Source organism: Podarcis raffonei, chromosome 4, assembly GCF_027172205.1.
Source record: "Podarcis raffonei isolate rPodRaf1 chromosome 4, rPodRaf1.pri, whole genome shotgun sequence".
Classification (NCBI taxonomy): domain Eukaryota; kingdom Metazoa; phylum Chordata; class Lepidosauria; order Squamata; family Lacertidae; genus Podarcis; species Podarcis raffonei.
Window position 1 is genome coordinate 41801971 of NC_070605.1, and position 18560 is coordinate 41820530.

Below are 18560 nucleotides of genomic sequence, written 5' to 3' on the forward strand. Positions count from 1 at the left end.
AACAACCCCTTGCACTGCCCACAATTTGCTGTCATAGCTTGGTGCTACTCTGGGGGTAGCATTTTATATAGCACATGGGGCTGCTGTCCTGAGGTGTGGGGAATAAAAAAATGAATCCACTGCACCTAAAAATGCACCTAAACATCCTTAAAATGCTGTAGAAGTTGTAATAAAAAACAAGCTTGTATTCCCATGCATCTCACTCGACATTAATCAGCCTTTTCATACTTCATTCTAGAATTGCCTTTACTAGGCAACAGTAGTTCATTTTAATTTATTTGACAGTGAAACCACAGCCTACAAATCACCAAGTTCTCTTATTTGACAACCAGATCAGAAGTTCTATCTTTGTGTGAGCAGGTGAGAATTCCTAAAGAACTAAACATTCCCTTTGCCTTACCTTCTCTTTATTATCTACATGAATGTGTATGCCATATGCAGGCATTGCAAAAGTAGGGCTCTATTCACCTAGTGGGAAACCTCCAACTTGAGGGCCTAATTTGGCCCATCAGGCTTCCCTATTTGTCCCACGTCACACTGTGACATCAGGTACAGGACAGGTAAACCTTAGAGGCCAAATTGAAAAGGTAGGTTCAGGAGTTCACTCTAAGTACACTCCTTTCCAGCCACTGGTAGAGTTTAATGCTTTTTGAATTTGAGACCTTTTTCTCTCAGCCTGCAGTAACTGAAAGAAGTGTCAGATTGCAAAAGCACCAATTCTGCGGAGGAAAGGAAGAAATGGGGGGAGCCATTTAGAATGGGCTACTAATTCTTTCCCCCATTCCATAATAATAATTTTACTATTTATACCCCACACATCTTACAGGGTTGCTCTAGTCACTCTGGGCGGCTTCCAACATATATAAATAACATAAAAAAAAATTAAACATAAAAAACTTCCCTATACAGGATTGCCTTGAGACGGCTCGGGTCAGATAACTCCATACCCTCCAACATTTCTCCAGTGAAAATAGGGTTGTCCTAAGGAAAAGCAGGACATTCTGGGATCAAATCAGAAACCGGGACGGCTTCTCTAAATCAGGGATGGCCCTGGAAAATAGGGACATTTGGAGGGTCTTCTTTTTAATATATCCAGTGCATTTTCAGAGATTACTGAACTGAGGAGAAAGAGGGAACATATGCTTCTTTTACAGTACACAGAAGAGACTTCCCGCAGAAGCTGTGCTTGGACTATTAGGCAGAATGTTCCTATAATCCCAGCACTAGCAATTGCTTGTACCCCAGGACAACAGTCAAACTAATTTGGATGCAATTTAGCCAGATGGACACACTTTATTTACATGAGATTTGAATGCTAGGAGCAGTATTTCTTAGTAAACATCTAATGTGATTGGTTTCTTCCTGTGAACCTGTACCTAAAATGAAGTGCTTAAGGTGATCTAGCTGAGTGTTCAATTAACATGCAAAACTAAGAAATAACCCTACTAGGCAATTTTGGGACTGTTTCAGATTGAAAGGGAAACTGTATAATTATTACATGTTTTTACAGTGGTACCTCAGGTTAAGAACTTAATTCATTGCAGAGGTCTGTTCTTAACCTGAAACTGTTCTTAACCTGAGGTACCACTTTAGCTAATGGGGCCTCCCGCTGCCGCCGCACGATTTCTGTTCTCATCCTGAAGCAAAGTTCTTAACCCAAGGTACTATTTCTGGGTTAGTGGAGTCTGTAACCTGAAGCATCTGTAACCTGAAGCGTCTGTAGCCGAGGTACCACTGTATTCTAAAATTTTCATAGGGTGCTTTAATTTTATGTGAATGTGTTTAAGGAACGTACACTTAATTCCTGAATGCAAATTCTTTAGATATTAAGGTTACTATAGCAACCTTAAGATTATTTTAAAATTCTGTTTATCCTGAAATATTTTTATCTCATCTTTTGTATGATCCATGGAACTCACAACAGCATTTTGAAAACAAAGGGCTGGATCTAGAGGTCACGCCTGCTGGGTAGAGCATTCCCTGAGTGGGAGGTAGCATTCGGTGCTGCAGGGAATCAGCAAACGTTTCCCACCACCCACCCTGCCAGCAGGATCTGTTCACAGGATAAAAAGCCTTTTCACCCACAGATGGCAAAGTCTGAATCTAATCGCAAATCCAAACCAGTCTGGAAGGTAATAGAGGGTCCAGGCTCTGAAGGGTTTAAATGTTTAGGTCTGACGCCTTGCACTCGATCCAAAAGCTAATAAGCAACCAGTGCAGCCACGAAATGATCAGCAATGCGCACCCCACATGTGTTGGACTGGAACCTGGAGATCAGGGTTAAAATCCCCACTTGGGCATGAAACTCACTAGGTGAACTTGGGCCAGGCACTCTTTCTTAGCCCAACCTACCTCATGGGGATGTTGTGAGGATATAGTGAGGAGGGAAACATGTAGATGACCATATCATAGACCAAGGCTGTTTTTTCAGCCGGACCTCAGTTCTGGCACCTCTCAGGTGGGAACCATTGCCATTCTCTTATAGAACAAGGGAGATGTTCGTGGTGAGTTCCAGTACCTCTTTTTCTATAAAAATTGCACTGTCATAGACCATAATCATTTGTCCATCCGGACCAGTACTGCCTGACAAAAAAACTGTCTAAGGTTTCCAGCAGGGGTCATTCCCATCACCTGTTACCAGGTTCTTTTTAACTCAAGATGTCATTGACCTTGGGGCCTTCTGTAGGCAAAGCATATATTCAGTCACTGAACTGGGGTCTATTATGGTAGTGGTTTTCAACCAGTGTGTCGTGGCACACTGGGGTGGCTTGAATGATGGTCAGGGGTGCCACGAGCAACACTGGCCTCTGTCCTTTTTTCCTTCCCTCTCTCCTCTGATGCCTTCTTGAATCTCTGCCTCCCAAAGGCTCGCACAGCTGTTTGTTGCAACAGCCCTGGCTACAAGCTCAGCAGGTGAATGGTGCCTCTGGGGCTGGTCAGAAGGTGCTGGCTGTCAGGAGCTGAGGTGGCCTTGGAGTAAACAAGCAAGCAGGCAAGGGAGCCCAGCCAGTCAGTCCACCAGCCCTTGCTGTTGGGAATGGACAGACAAGTCCCAGGTCCCTGTGAGGCAGTGTAAGGAGGCACTTCTCTTTGGGGCAGCGGGGGCAGCTCAGAGACCAGGGGCTGCAGCAGCTGCTGCCCGGAGGATGCCCAAGGAGAGGGGAGAGGGGAGGAGGCTGAAGGAACACCCTGCAAGGGAGGATATTCAAAAAAGAGTGAGAGGCTGCCAGCTTATCAGGCAAGTGGTGACATAACTGGGCTCCTGAGCCCCACAGGGGTGCCGCAAAAGGAATGTAGTTGGTCAAGGGAGCCAAGGACTCAAAAAGGTTGAAAATCTCTGTATTATGGTATTCATTATGCCGTTCAACACCATTTGCTGGGAATCACAGGTGAGGAAAGTGCTATTGTGCTCATGTCCAGCTTGCAGGCTTCCCATAAGTATGTGGTTAGCCTCTGTGACAGGGGGCCGTGAGTGCTTTGGCACCCACAATAATATATCTGTGGGGCTGGGCCCCCACAAAGTCAGTGGACAAAGTATAAGCCCTTCAATGCAGGCACCCACAATCTTCAGTGTGAGGTGGCACCTATGCTCTGTGTGAACAGGAGGCATGGTTAGATGGGCCATTAGCCTGATCCTGCAAGCTCATCTTAGGTTCTTATGCTCTTTTCCCATGAGCAAGAGACAGATGCCTTTGGAGAAACAGCCTTGCAGTATTCATGCTTAGCAGATATTATGGGGATACAAAATCAGGCACACAAGCCTCTGAAATCCAGCAAGCTCTCTTAGCAGTGCAAAAAATTTTCCCTGTGCATTCCTAGCAGCTACTAAATCATATATTTTTGTAATACCCCTCCTACCACCCACAAAAAAATCCATATGTTCTATGCATTACAGTACATGCTGTATGGCTGAGGACAGATATATTTTAAGGGCTTCTTACTACAGCCACCTGCCTTATCTGTGCTAGTCCCATTCACTTGCAGCCTCTAATATGCCTAGAAGGGAAGGCAATTCCTTCACAAAGAAAGGGAAAGGTGGCATATAAATGGCATACAGTCAGAAACATGACTGTTGCGAAATGAAATCATTTTTTCTTTTTTTCTTTTTTAAATCCTTGTAATAGTAAATTATTTAGTTGAATAGATAAAAAGAAAGAGAAATAACCAGGGCTAGAGCACATATCAAAAAAGAAAAGAAAGCATTACATAGGTCTGTTTATCTCTGTTCTCATGCTAAGTACTATTTCAGTTTTACTTTTCTGATGAGAATGTTCCACAATACATTGTTAAAGTAGCAGCTAATAGGTTATAGAATATAAACATAAACATCTCATGAGCAAGATATGCTGATGACATACTAATGTGTCATTGTCATCGTTATCATCACCCCAGATGATGATGATTTAATATGATGTATGGTCAGGGACTGATGACCTGATGATATATTGTTCAAAGAATTATACATGTATATAAAACTGGAAAGAGACTTGGCTGATTTATAGGATGAAAGGTCCCTTGATTCTATATCTAGGGTATGCTTATATATTACACAGTCCCAAGGTGCTGGAAAATGTTTTAGAGGCCTGTCCAGCACTGTAGCAAGTCGCATTGTATGAACTGGATTCTAAGATGCTGTAAATCAGACCAATCTCTACAGACCTCTGCAGCACACATTAATTTAGCAGCAGCCAACATAACTGAATACAACAGTATTCATTAAAAAAAGATAAAAGAGCACAGATAAAGAGTTACCCTGAAAGTGTCTCCCATTCAAATACCTGAAACTGATACAGTTCTACAGTATTATTTAATCCCAATTTTGTCCACATTTCCATGCCAAAGTTTTCATGATATGAGTAGGTAGCCGTGTTGGTCTGACGCAGTCGAAATAAATAAATAAATAAATAATAAATTTAAAAATTGTCCCTTAGCACCTTAGAGACCAACTGTTCTGGGTACAGTGGTACCTCTGGATGTGAACGGGATCCGTTCCGGAGCCCCGTTCGCATCCTGAAGTGAACGTAAGATGTGACTGCGCGTCTGCGTGGGTCACGTTTCGCTGCTTCTGCACATGCGCGTGACGTCATTTTGAGCGTCTGTGCATGCGTGAGCGGTGAAACCTGGAAGTAACACGCTCCATTACTTCCGGGTCACCACAGAGCGCAACCCGAAAATATTTAAGCTGAAGCGTATTCATCCCAAGGTATGACTGTATAAGCTTAGTTGGTCTCTAAGGTGCTACTGGACTTTTTTTTTTTCATGATATGGTCACTCTATGATTAAACAATTTGCCAGTGATATTTTTCAGTGAACTACAGTATTTGCCCCTTTGTATATAGAAAGCATCAATGTTTGTGGCTCAATGAACTAGAAGTAAGATAAATTCATATACGTCTCTAGCTATGTTGATGTGCCATACAGAATAGAGACATGAAACTCTTTTGAGGCTTTGGTATGATCTGCCATTCCATCGTCTTAGACAGTTCACCGATCTAAACAATTAACTCTAAGAGGCAGTTAGCAATTATAAGCATCTGGGATGAGTGCTAATCTCCTTTAGGGGACTGAAACTGATTTTTCCAGGCTGAGTCTGATAGAGTGTGCAGAAGGAACAGGAAAGCGGTAGATCTGGATGTTGAAGGTGAATCTGGCACCGTCTGTGGATGGTGCAAAAACCAAGAATAAGGATAGTTTTCACCGGCTTCCTAGACTTAGCATTGCTCTGTCCCATTCACAATCTGTTGACTGAGGGAAGAACATCCTGCTAGGCTGCCTGTGGTTTACAGTTCTATTCCTATTACTGATTCTCACTGGCTCAGGATTTTCTTAGGTAGACCAAAGTTGTAGTAATGGCCTGAGACACTTCGTTTTTATCCTCGGCCTGCCCTTTGTGTGACAACTCTGAAAAATGGCTGAGGCCCACAATACCTCAAGGACCACCTCTCCCCATATAAACCGACCTGGACTCTGCGACCATCATCTGAGGCCTTTCTTTGTGTGCCCCCTCCACGAGAGGTCTGGAGAGTTGCAACACGAGAATGGGCCTTTTCTGCAGTAGCTCCCCATTTGTGGAATGCTCTCCCCAGGGAGGTTCATTTGGTGCCTTCATTATACATCTTTAGGCACCAGGTGAAAATGTTCCACTTCAACCAGTCCTTTGGGTGATTAATATTCTATGACCTTTTAGTTTTAACTATCTAGTGTGTGCTTTTTCCCCTGTATTTTTATCTTGGGAACTGCCCTGAGATCTTCGGATGAAGGGCGGCGTATAAATTTAATTAATAGTAATAATAGTGGACTATGTGGCAGTGCTGCTAACCATCTCTCAGAAGTCGCAACTTGTAAGGCTTGATATGGTAATATTGCATTTCATTTTCATTTTTTTCCTCCACCTTTCTCAACATATTTAAATTTTAATATAATATTGAGAAACATGGAGGGGAAAATGAAAATGAAATGCAAGATAAGGCACAACAGAATGGTTCCCCGTCTGTTTCCCAGAACTGCAGACCTGAGAGCAGCCTATATTCTTGCTGCTCTACATCTCCCCATCATATATCAATCACTTACCTTTGATACTATTGCCATTTGCTTCATGCTTGCTACATTTGTGCTACAGTCCTGACAGCTCGCATAGTCTGTTGACATGTAATGGTCATTAGAATCACTGAGCATGTTCACTGATTGTCCAGTATCTCCCAAGACAGATGGATCCCAACCCAACACAGTTCAGTGATATTAGTAGGTGTTGTAGCAGAAAAGCTAGTAGCAGTTGGTAGGGCGGCGTTGATCACCTGGCTTCACCAACATGGAGATCGCCACTGGTAACCAAGAAGGAGAGGGGTGAGGCAGCGGGGAGGCTGGTGTGCTGCAGGAGCATCAGATGCCTGGTGAGTGATGTCACCCCATCCTGCCACCTCCTACTGGCCATAGCTGTTAGCCGCTGGGTAGCTGCAGATATGGGCACATATGCAACAGTGGAGTATGGTCTCAGCCTTCCTATTTCACATGTGATAATGCTGCAGGTTAAAAGGTAAAGGTAAAGGTACCCCTGCCCGTACGGGCCAGTCTTGACAGACTCTGGGGTTGTGCGCCCATCTCACTCAAGAGGCCGGGGGCCAGCGCTGTCCGGAGAGACTTCCAGGTCACGTGGCCAGCATGACAAGCTGCATCTGGCAAGCCAGAGCCGCACACGGAAACGCCGTTTACCTTCCCGCTATTAAGCGGTCCCTATTTATCTACTTACACCCGGGAGTGCTTTCGAACTGCTAGGTTGGCAGGCGCTGGGACCGAACAACGGGAGCGCACCCTGCCGTGGGGATTCGAACCGCCGACCTTTCGATCGGCAAGCCCTAGGCGCTGAGGCTTTTACCCACAGCGCCACCCGCGTCCCAATGCTGCAGGTTAGAGAGCTACAATTTGGGTTTATAGAGAGCTGGACTATGAGAACCAGGAAAACTTTGATTTCAGTCATATGGGTCCTGCTGAAACAATATGCTGCTCTGCTTGAGTGATCTGGCACTCCACTTACTCATTAGATAAGTAGTTTGTGGCAGCACATAGTGGCATCTTGTCTCTGAGCTGCAATCAAGAATAATTCAGGAGGCGGCAGATGAAAACAGACTACATCATAAGCATTTGAATAGTACCATTACTGCTGTGTTATAACAGGAAAGCAACATTAGCATTTCCCCAAGTTCATTATAAATTTAAGAAATGAGGTAAAATGCAGCATGGCTTCAGAAGGCAAGAGGGGAAATGCTTGCTCATATGAAGTTTTACCATATGAGGATAGTGACAGTTTTGATCGATCGACTGTAGAAATTACATGTTGATAACAATGGATATTTATTTTAATTTGGTGATGGAGCACATTATATACAATAGAGTTTAATAAATATTTTTAATATGAGTATTATCAGAAAGAAGATGCCCAGCAGGGCTAGAGTTTTTTATTACTTTGATCGAGTGCTGGGAATATTATTTTAGCTGTGCAGAAGCAAATGCGCCCTTCTATTATTCATGAACAGATCTTATTTAGTTTCAGCCTTTCACTTTTCTATACAAAAAGTGTAAAAGATTTTTTACATTAAAATATACTTTACAAAAGTAATTAAGTAATGAAGTTTCCCATTCCTGTGCATATAATAACTTACACAAGTAATTCATTGTCTGTATGAATATTAACAATATAATTTCCTTTTGCTATTAGCAGTAACATAAGATTGTCTTATGTCATGATGCTGAGCTTGAATAGATGCACCTTTATGAATTTTGTTAATTCTGTTTTGCCATTCCTTTTTCTGTTTGTTTTCCTAATATACAGGAACATTGGTATGTACTTTATTGAGAATAATCTAGGCAGACATTCTTCAGAATGATCAAGTAGGTTGCTTGCCTTGATTGGAAGTGCTACTGCAATTCTGAATTGGAAATTAAGCACACCCTTAAACAGGATCAGAAAAACACATGAAGCAGACATTGATGTAGTTGTAGAAAACGTTTTCACCATCCTTCCAATGCACTTGCATCACTCAGGATGGCTGACAAGAATTAAACATAAAACAATTCCATAAAAGCCATAAAAACAGCAGCAGATCAAAGCATTCTAAAAATGAGGGTCTGCTGCAGAAAAATCATCTGCCTAGCAAGAGAAATGCTCACTGGAACAGGAAAGTTGTAACTAGTCAGTGAAAAACAATAAGAAAGTGGGGCAAAGGATTAGAATACTAGGGAGAGCTCTGCTGAATTAGTCCAATGTCCCATCAGCATCATGGCCTCGCAGTTGCCAACCAGATACCTCCCCTTTAGGCTTTTTAAAAAAATATTTTTTGTACTTCTGAAAACCTTGGGGTTCCAAAAGTCTTCTAATGTCTCTCTCTTGGGCATGGAATGTGCCATGTTGGTGGCATAAGCTGTAATGTACTAGAGATTACTTTGTCAGGTGTGTGTACTCTCCTCCAAGCAGTCTTACTCCACAATAAATCTGCAGGTGCTAACCATGTCTGATCAGAAGTATGTCCCATGGAATTTAATGTAAGGTTACCAGATTTTTTTTGCAATGAATCCAGGGACACTTCACTGAAATGAGTCGGAATGATAGGATTTTGTCAGGGGACTGATTTGTAAATCTGGGGACTGTCCCTGGGAAGCGGGGACGTCTGATAACCTTACTTTAATGTGGTTCTTAATTCCAAATAAGTAGTGTTGAGATTGCAGCTGAAGATGCTACAAGACCCCCTGTTTTTGATGCAGCAGATTAATATAACTCCTTCTTTTTCTAAAGTAACCTAATTTCCATCTTGTAGTACACGCACACACACATATGTATGTGTATACATGTTTTGCATATTTACACACACACACCCCTATGATTTTAAGATGCAAAATATGCCAGTCGTTTCAGGATAAACCTATACTGCACACATCAATTTCAATGAGATTTCTGCTTATGTGTGCAGAACCACAGCTTGTTTATAACCTACCAAGGGATTTTGGAATATATTAAAAATGAAACCTTAATAATGATAAATGTTAAAGGAAATAATAATTTCCACCCTGTTCACTTGGCTTTGTGTGCTTTGTTTCTTCAGTTATTCTCATTATATTTGATGAGCTTTCAGATATAGCTTAGAAGTTATTAAAGATGCCACAAGATGTGGTCTGATTAATTATATGAATGTTAAAGAACATAAAATGCTCTAATTGTGATACTATTCAAGCAGTCTCAAATTAGTAAATGAGATTTCAGGGGAAAGCTGGTATTTCTGTCAACGGCCAAATATATATTAGATTATTCATTAAAGAACAGAATGCATGTTCTCAGAACTATATCTTGATAATTTTTCAATGTGTTTTCCAGGGTGGAAAAATTCCCATAAGATGGACAGCCCCTGAAGCAATAGCCTACAGGAAGTTCTCTTCCGCAAGTGACACATGGAGTTATGGGATTGTCATGTGGGAAGTAATGTCATATGGAGAGAGGCCATATTGGGAGATGTCTAACCAGGATGTAAGTATTTTCAGGCAAAATTAGTTTATATAAATGTTCTTGAAAGTGGCAATGCTTACTGCATTGATATTGGATTCAGGGCCAGCTCACCCATGTAGCAGGGTGAGACAGCTGCCTCTAGCAACGGATGTGGACCCCCTGGGAGGAGTGGCAGATGCTGCCTCTGCTTCCCCTTCCTGGAGTTTGGAGTTTACAGGGTTAAAACTCCTTGGTGTCGTGTATCTGGGGAGTGGCTTGACGCAGGGCCAAAAGTCACAGGCTTTGTCCGTCTTTGTCTGTGAGAGTTGGTTTCACTTTAGACTGAAAGAAGCAGCAGAGAGACTGTGTGTGCTTTTAGCACGGAGAGATGCTGGAAGATGATGGATTTATTGCTGTGTAAATAAACACTTTTAGAGATAGCAATGAACTATCTCTGGACTTGATTTATCCCTCTATCTCACACGGACGGCAGGACCGCTGCAACTCTGTTTTCCTGCCCAGGTCAGCCCCAAGCAGAACTGTGCAAGGGAAGCGCTGACCGGACTGCAGGATTTAATTGCCAAAATCACCACCACCTTTTCTCATTCTGATGCTGATCTTTACTTTCCCCTTCCATTCCAAGGCTGATCTTCACTCTCCCCTTTGATTTCCAGGCTGAGCTTCACTTTCCCCTTTCATTCTGATGCTGATTTTCACTCTCAGCTGGTGGAGGGGGCATTTTGTGTTTCACCTAAGATGCCAAAATATCTTGGGCTGGTCCTGATTAGATTGAATACATTCTAAGTAAAGCCTTTGGTATGTCTAACTAGGAATAACCCTATTACTGTCAGTGGGGCTATTATTGATTGATTATTGAGCACGCACAACCCTATGTTGGATTGTGGCCATTTTACATGGTTGTGCAGGCATTTGCAGAACTGTCGCTCCTAGCAGAATGGAAAATTAGCTCATCTCTGTGAGGAAATAATCAAGGGTCTGGAAACCAAGCCTTATGAGGAATGTTTGAGGGAGTTGGGTATGTTTTGCCTGGAAAAGAGGACACTGATGATGACGACAACAACAACAACAACAACAACAACAACAACAACAACAACAACAACTTTATTTATACCCCGCCCATCTGACTGGGTTTCTCCAGCCGCTCTGAGCAGCTTCCAACAAAAGATTAAAAATGCATTAAAACATCAGTCATTAAAAATTTCCCTAAACAGGGCTGCCTTCAGATATCTTCTAAACGTCAGATAGTTATTTATTTCTTTGACATCTGATGGAAGGGCGTTCCACAGGGCAGGCGCCACTGAGAGGAGATATAGCCATCTTCAAATATCTAAAGGGCTGTCGAATGGAAGATGGAGCAAGCTTGTTTTCTCCTGCTCCAGAGTAACAAGAAGTTACAAGAAAGGAGATTCCGACTAAACATCAGGAAGAAATTTCTAATAATAAGAGCTGTTCAACAGTGGAATGGACTCCCTCAGAAGATGGTGCACTCCCCTTCAACAGAGGTTTTTAAGCAGAGGTTGGACAGCCACCTGTCATGGGTGTTTTAGATGAGATTCCTGCATAGCAGAGTATTGGACCTTCAGGGTCCCTTCCAACTCTACAATCCTATGATTCTATGAAATGAAAAGGAATCCAGAAGAAAACATATGGCATAATTCTATAACTTAACTTGGTTACATTGTCTCTACTGGTTCTGTCTCCTTTTTGGCCCACAATTTCCTTTGTACAGACTCATACCCACTTTTCCTCATGTTAAAAGAAATCTATAAAGCACCTTTATTCATTCTGCATAGATAGTAGATATAAAGCAGGGCTGAGACATAACAGGGCCAAATTTAGCCCTCTATATCCAGCCCTCAAAATTCTCCCCAGACTATTACACCCCTCATTAGACCAGATTTATGCTCTTCTCAGATGCTTTTGCCTGGCTGGAACGTGCTCTTCCACATCCTAGCCCAGATGAAGAGGGTTGGGATTGGGGTTGTAGAAACCTCTGACTGTTGAATAGCTGGAATGTAGTATACTGAGCAAAGGTAAGAGTCCCCTCTGCCACACTCACTTTTACCCCAGGCCACGCCCACCACTTTATGATGCCTGTGGAAGCTTGCCTACAAGGGAATGAGGCACTCAGGCTGAAAGAGATTCCCCACGCCAATATAGTAGTTGTAGTAGCATTTTTTATTTTTATTTTTTGATTTCTAACCTGGCCCTCAACAGCTGTCCCAGGGCAGGATGTAACAATAGAAAAACACAACATACTGAAATCAGTTAAAACAGTTTCCAGTCAGAAAGGGTAGATCCTAAAATATATGTGTATCCTGGTGGCAAAAGCTAGGGTAAAGAGGAGTGTCTTCAGTGTAGGACAAAAGCTATGCAATGAAACATTCCACCCACGAAGTCTGCATATAACACCATAATTAAGCAACTAAAATGAGTGTGATGTTATCTTAAATCCTTGGAATTCATAGGCACATAAATTGAGCATGAATGTTGAATCTCAGTATCTTAAAGCAAAGTAATTCTAGCCTAGGTGTCTGAACTTGGATTTTAGATTATATTTAATTCACAGAGGCTTGAAAATATAGAGCATAAATTTTACATATTAATACAGTGATTGATTTTTTTAATATTCACTTTATTACTCTGGTATAAGAAATGTTACTTGCTCAAGTAGATAACTATATTATTATTGTATTCACTCAAAGCTGTGGTAGTCTTGATTAATGCATACTTAGGCTGTGTGGCAGATACTAGAGGTGTCCATTAATTGTGGGTGTTGCACAATCTTTCATATCTTATTGGTTAATTAATAAACATTAGCTAGGCTTTTGAACTTCCTGTGGAAATTAGCAAGCTGCTGAACAGACTGAACTGAGAGATTAGGTTTGGGACACTGTAAAATTCAATGAATGTGTAATATAGAGGAGGTGTGAGTGAGTTCTCCTGTTACAAACCTATTCACTTGAGGGGGTTTGACCACCTCCTTTTATATAGGTTCTTGCAAATTCTGACTATAAATTCTGCTTCTCTGGACTTTACTATGGTATAGGTTTACAAAAGTGTGTGGGATATGGATAGAGGGGTGTTTTTTTCTCCTCTCATAATACTAGAATTCTTCTGTAACATTTTCTTGTGGAAATGCCAGATCTTCCTCAGAAGAACATTCCTCCAGCGGCGTGACAGTTGCAGTATCTTAAGAGGCATGCAGTTTGGAATGTTTTGGTCTGCCATCTTAATTCTAAATGCCATCCAATGATATCCAGACACTGATGAAACAGGCTCCATCATATCAGGAAGCATCAATTTTTAGAGATGTCCAAATGTGCAGAACCCAATTTTCAAAAAATGATAGTAGATGATTATTATGATTAGCATTCAGAACATCTTATAGGAGGGCTTCTGTCATCACATCTAAAATAGCTTATTAATTACTTCAGCTTACGCATAGGAAAAACTGTGACATTAGGACCTTTTGCAGACCATTTAGCTTCCATGTCTATTCACACCAGAGTGTGGGACACTGGCTACTGGCTCTGTTTTATTGGCATAGCTTGCATATGGAAATGTCAAGTAATATGAACTTGCCTTGTGTCCCCTATCCCTCTTCTTCTATTTAGGTCATCCTATCCATAGAAGAAGGCTACAGGCTTCCAGCTCCCATGGGCTGCCCAGCTTCTCTCCACCAACTAATGCTTCATTGCTGGCAAAAGGAGAGAAACCACCGGCCAAAGTTCACCGACATTGTCAGCTTCCTAGACAAATTGATACGCAACCCCAGCTCTCTTCATACCCTAGTGGAGGATGTACTTGTGTAAGATGCAGATCAGTGTGCTCTTCCTGTGTGTATTACAGTCCCTAGACAGCACCATGCTATTCACAGAATTTGTCAAAATAAAGTTTTCAGTATAAAAGTGATCAATTTCCCCATTCATGTGTGATGTTCTAACTTTTCTTTCTTCATCTTGCCCTAGATCACATGCATAAAGGCCAGTTCAGGTGTTAAACCTCTTTTTCACCTGATGGGTTTAAATTCTTTCCAGGGATACATTCACATTGGAAGCAGTGATGTGGAATGAAGTATCTCCATGAATACAGCTGCATCTACTTGAAAGTGATTTCTGTAATCACGACAGCTGGAAAAAGTGCTGCTGTGATTGAGGAAATTGCCACAAGGAATATCATTAGGTTAACGCAGATAATTTGGCAGACATGTATGCAGCAAATATCACATTTTGATCTGTATTTGTTCAGTCCCAAAGAATATCCATATATATATATATATATATATATATATATATATATATATATATGAGATCACACAATACAAATAATCGAATACTTTAGCAAATACTGAGCAAATAATATCCACAAGTATTTATTTACTTCCAGTCCATTTCACTTTGAAATGTTTTTACCCATAAACCTATTATTTAAATCTGCATTAAAAATATTTTTTATCTAAAAATATAGAGCTGAAAAAATGGATTGGAACATCTGGGAAGTTCAAAAGGCCAATCTGAATATTTGTCTGGGAGAGCAGGTTGGGTCATATTGGAATTATATGCACATAGTTGTGTTCAGGGTCCCAAATTGTGGGGGTGGACCATAGTTCTGAATTAATTACATGGATAGAGATTTTATATTGTTCTACTTTTGTATTGTTTGAAAAAGAAAGAAGCTGAAACTAAAAAGCAACTTTTGTTTCTAAAATTATGGTTGATAATTGTGAATTGGACTGTGCTCTTAGATTAGTATCTGAACTTTACTGCTTGGCTGATCTAATTCATTTTTTAGAGTAATTTACACATAAGCTGTCAGCAATCCTTATCATGAATTAAATGAAGTACAGTATTTCATTCTTGCCCCTGTGTTTGTGCTCCTGTAGAATGCCAGATTCACCTGGTGAAGTTCCCGAATACCCTTTCTTTGTATCAGTCAGTGATTGGCTGGACTCAATAAAAATGGGCCAATACAAAAATAACTTCATGGCAGCAGGGTATACAACTATGGATCTTGTTTCAAGAATGAGCATTGAGTAAGTAAACTATTTATACTGCTGTAAAGTGCCTTACTGGGGGTGGAAATGGGTTTGATTCCCTCCTGCTCCTTCAAAAAAAGAAACTTCAAACAGACAGACAGACAAAAAACCCACTTATTCAAAGAAGGCTTCAGGCCCTTGTGGACAGAAGCAGGAAGTATAACTCAGCGCTATTATTTCTCATCCAGTAGAGCAAAAGTAGTGGAAAGTGCAACTATAGAAGCCATTTGGGGCAGTTTTGCCCACTACAAATAAAAAGCCAAGGGCTTCATTACATGTTCATTCTAAACATCTCTTTACACACTTGAAATATACTCGGAGTCGAGAGTGGATTTCATGCTCTTTATTCAGCTCATAGTGGTGAGGAGGAATGGAAGTTCCCCCAGAATGTCTGCTTTATATACATTATTTACGCAATGGGTTCCACGTGATTGGCTAATTCTGGGATTCACCTGTAGGCCAATCAGGTTGCGGATTCACTTCCACCTGGAGCTGGATTGGGTGGCTCCTGTGGACCAATCAGACTGCTGCATTCTGAATCCTATTGTTCTAGGACCAATCAAACTGCTGCCTTTTGGATCCTATTCAACTCAGTACATAACAACACTCCTGTCCAATTTTAATTTACAAGGCATGAAATTGCAGACTTTGTTCACAAATAAATCACTTGCCAGGTCTTAGTTCAGTGGGATTCCTGGCTCTTTTTCGTTTCAGTTGGAGATACACCTCTGTTGTTGGTCATTTCAGGCATCACACAACATATTGTAATATAGAAAGTCTAAGGCTAATAAGCATATGAAACCATTTGAATTCTGTTTTCTGTACTGCAGCTGCGCTGTTTAGTGATTCCTAAACATACTTTTTTCTTACAGTGAAATTAGAAGAATTGGTGTTGTACTTATTGGACACCAGAGACGAATAGTGAGCAGTTTACAGACTTTGCGATTACACATGATGCACATACAGGAGAAAGGATTTCATGTATGAAAGTTCTAGAAGCAACTGTGTTTTGTGCCTCAGCATTTCTAAAATGGAAGATACTCTCAATCCTTCTTTCTGCTCTTCCCAGCTTCAAGAACTGAAACTTCCTATTCATACTATAAACACATAATGTTTATGTTAATACTTCCAACTTGAAATTTTTAATCACATTGCATAGTTCCTCCCTCAATAAACTGCCAATAACATCCTGGCCCACTGCAAGACTGTTGCTGCTCAACGGTGAATAGCTCAGCATGGATGTATAACTTTGTATAACAGTAAAGTATTTGGAAAATTTTCATTGACTTCTGTGAAAGTTAAAGCCTTCTAGGCTTGGAGTGGCTACCTTCTTGATGTGTTAGAGTTTGATGATAGGTTTTTTTTTCTAAAAAAAAGTAATTGACATTTCTTTTCATGTTTTGTGACCATTAGCTTCCAATATACAATGTGCAATCGAGAAAAAAGAGTTTGACATAAATATTTATTTTATGATAATGGGAAATCCCAGATGTATGGTTTGTGTTGTATTATTTACTTTGTAATAGTTCAATTGCTGGTAGGCTGGTATGGAAGTTGTAAGAATTCTTGGTCAGGATGAACAATGACAACTTACAGTGAATACTTTGTGTGTGTGTGACCAGGTTGAATTGGACGATTTGCGAGGATGATAGGCCATCACATGCTTGTGAAGTGATGTGTTTAATTAATTAAATTTAATTTGCTTGAAAACTAGGTACCTTTACCCCACGCTTTGCTAACCTGAGGTCCTCCAGGTTTTTCTGTACAACTCTCATCAGTCAGTCTGATTTTTATTGTTTGTAGACAATGGCCACTACAATATAAATCATAACAGCTCCCATTAGCTCCAGTGGCTGATGTGACTTGTAGTCCAAAACTACTGGAGGGCACCAACTTAGCGGAGTCTGTTTTACCCTAGTCTAGAGTAACTGGTAAGATTAATTATTAGCTACTTTTTCTGTTACTCGTTTTCAAATTGTCTGTATATGCCTCAACTGAACTATCCCAGAAAGGTTGTATTAAGCAACATGCAATACATGATAGTTGTCAGCTATCCTGCATAGTGCAGTTATGCAGGCTTTGTAATTATAAATGTACACTTATGCTGCAAAGCCCCAAGTATTTGCTATATTTGCATAGGAAAATGCTTAACTATAGCAGTTTTATTGTGGCATATTTATTCTTCGATAGGCCAGGCATTTTTTTTATTATTAAAAAAAAATGTAAATGGCCATTTTTTCCAAATATAATTACATGAAAAATGTTAATTTTACTCCCAATACTTTTTCTGTCTTGGGATATTTTCAGTTTTCCCTGCTTTGTCAAGTTTTCCAGTCTGTATGAGTGGAAAAGCATTCAAGTGATGGCATTATTTTCAAATAGTATCATGCTATTACCCATTAATATCAAGCCCAAGTACTAGGCTGTGCAAGAATGTGACCCAAACTAGGCAGACAAAATAACAGTATCAAGGAATGTCTATTTGAGAGGTAAACCAGGTTGATGAATATGAATTCAAGTAACTAATCAGGTGATGCTCATTAACTTAGCCATCTTAACTGATACCGTAGATAAGTTAGTCCTTGCAGTTATAAACTTTAATAGCCATACAATAAACGTGAAAGAAAATGCTCTAAGATATCTGTACCTCTACAAAACTTTCATAGATCTACTGGGCTACATCATACAAATTCTGCATGGGATATATGCTGCTGTGTACCAGAAATGAGCACATCTGCATGCTCTGAAAGCCATGCACAATTCCACATATGCCACCTGTAGGGACAGCACAATGCATTTATACAGTTATGTGAAGCTACACTATACCTGAGCATTTCTGATTTACACTTTAATAATGGATATGGGCAGCACCTAAACTAGGGAGATTTAAGACAAATTGATTACTAGAGTTTCACAATAATTAAAAGCTTACAATTTACAGTCTAAAGGATAGAGATGCTGAAAAGGGCATCTTGTGTATGTCAAGCTAAAGTCCATAGGAAGATGAGCCTCAAAGGTTGGTCCTTTTGTCTAGTTTCACTAAACAGTTCTTTTTGGCTCACCATGCAATTGTTATTTTTATTTTACTCTTCGTATAACTGGATTTCAGTGTGATTTGGCTGTAAGACAGACTACTTTTTAAGAAGTCCTCAAAAAAAAAGAGAAAGAAACACAGGTTTTTTAAAGGTGTGGAATGAAGTCAATGGGATATTTTTATTTTAACTGTACCACTGCTTTGATCATGTACTTAATGGATGCTAATATTTTCAACCTAATTAAGTTTGAATTTATTGCAACATATTCAAGTTGACTTCATGCATGCGGGCCCTCCCCTTCAATGTGTCAGGTTTTGGTTGCAGGATTGGATGAAACTTGCTTCACTTCATGTATTTCAAAATGATTTTGGGGGGGGGGTGCTTATTTTAATGTTTACGGGGGGGTTGCTCTTTATCTTTTAAGGGAAAAGCAGCCATACAAGTTGTAATTTTTAAAAGTTCAGCCTCATGTTTAGAAACAAGTCTTTCCTTTGCT

At 40.5% G+C, this 18560-nt stretch overlaps 1 protein-coding gene across 6 annotated transcripts in view; it reads left to right on the forward strand.

The window, feature by feature from the left end:
• Positions 1-16517, forward strand: part of EPHA6 (EPH receptor A6) — a 394139-nt gene extending 377622 nt beyond the window's left edge. For all 6 annotated transcript variants that reach the window (XM_053386366.1, XM_053386363.1, XM_053386365.1 and 3 more), the window contains 4 exons: positions 9863-10012; positions 13609-13802; positions 14877-15026; positions 15902-16517. In XM_053386366.1, the coding sequence (XP_053242341.1) occupies positions 9863-10012; positions 13609-13802; positions 14877-15026; positions 15902-16016 (609 nt within the window). In that variant the 3' untranslated portion in view covers positions 16017-16517. The remainder of the gene's footprint in view (positions 1-9862; positions 10013-13608; positions 13803-14876; positions 15027-15901) is intronic.
• The last annotated feature ends 2043 nt before the right edge of the window (positions 16518-18560 follow it).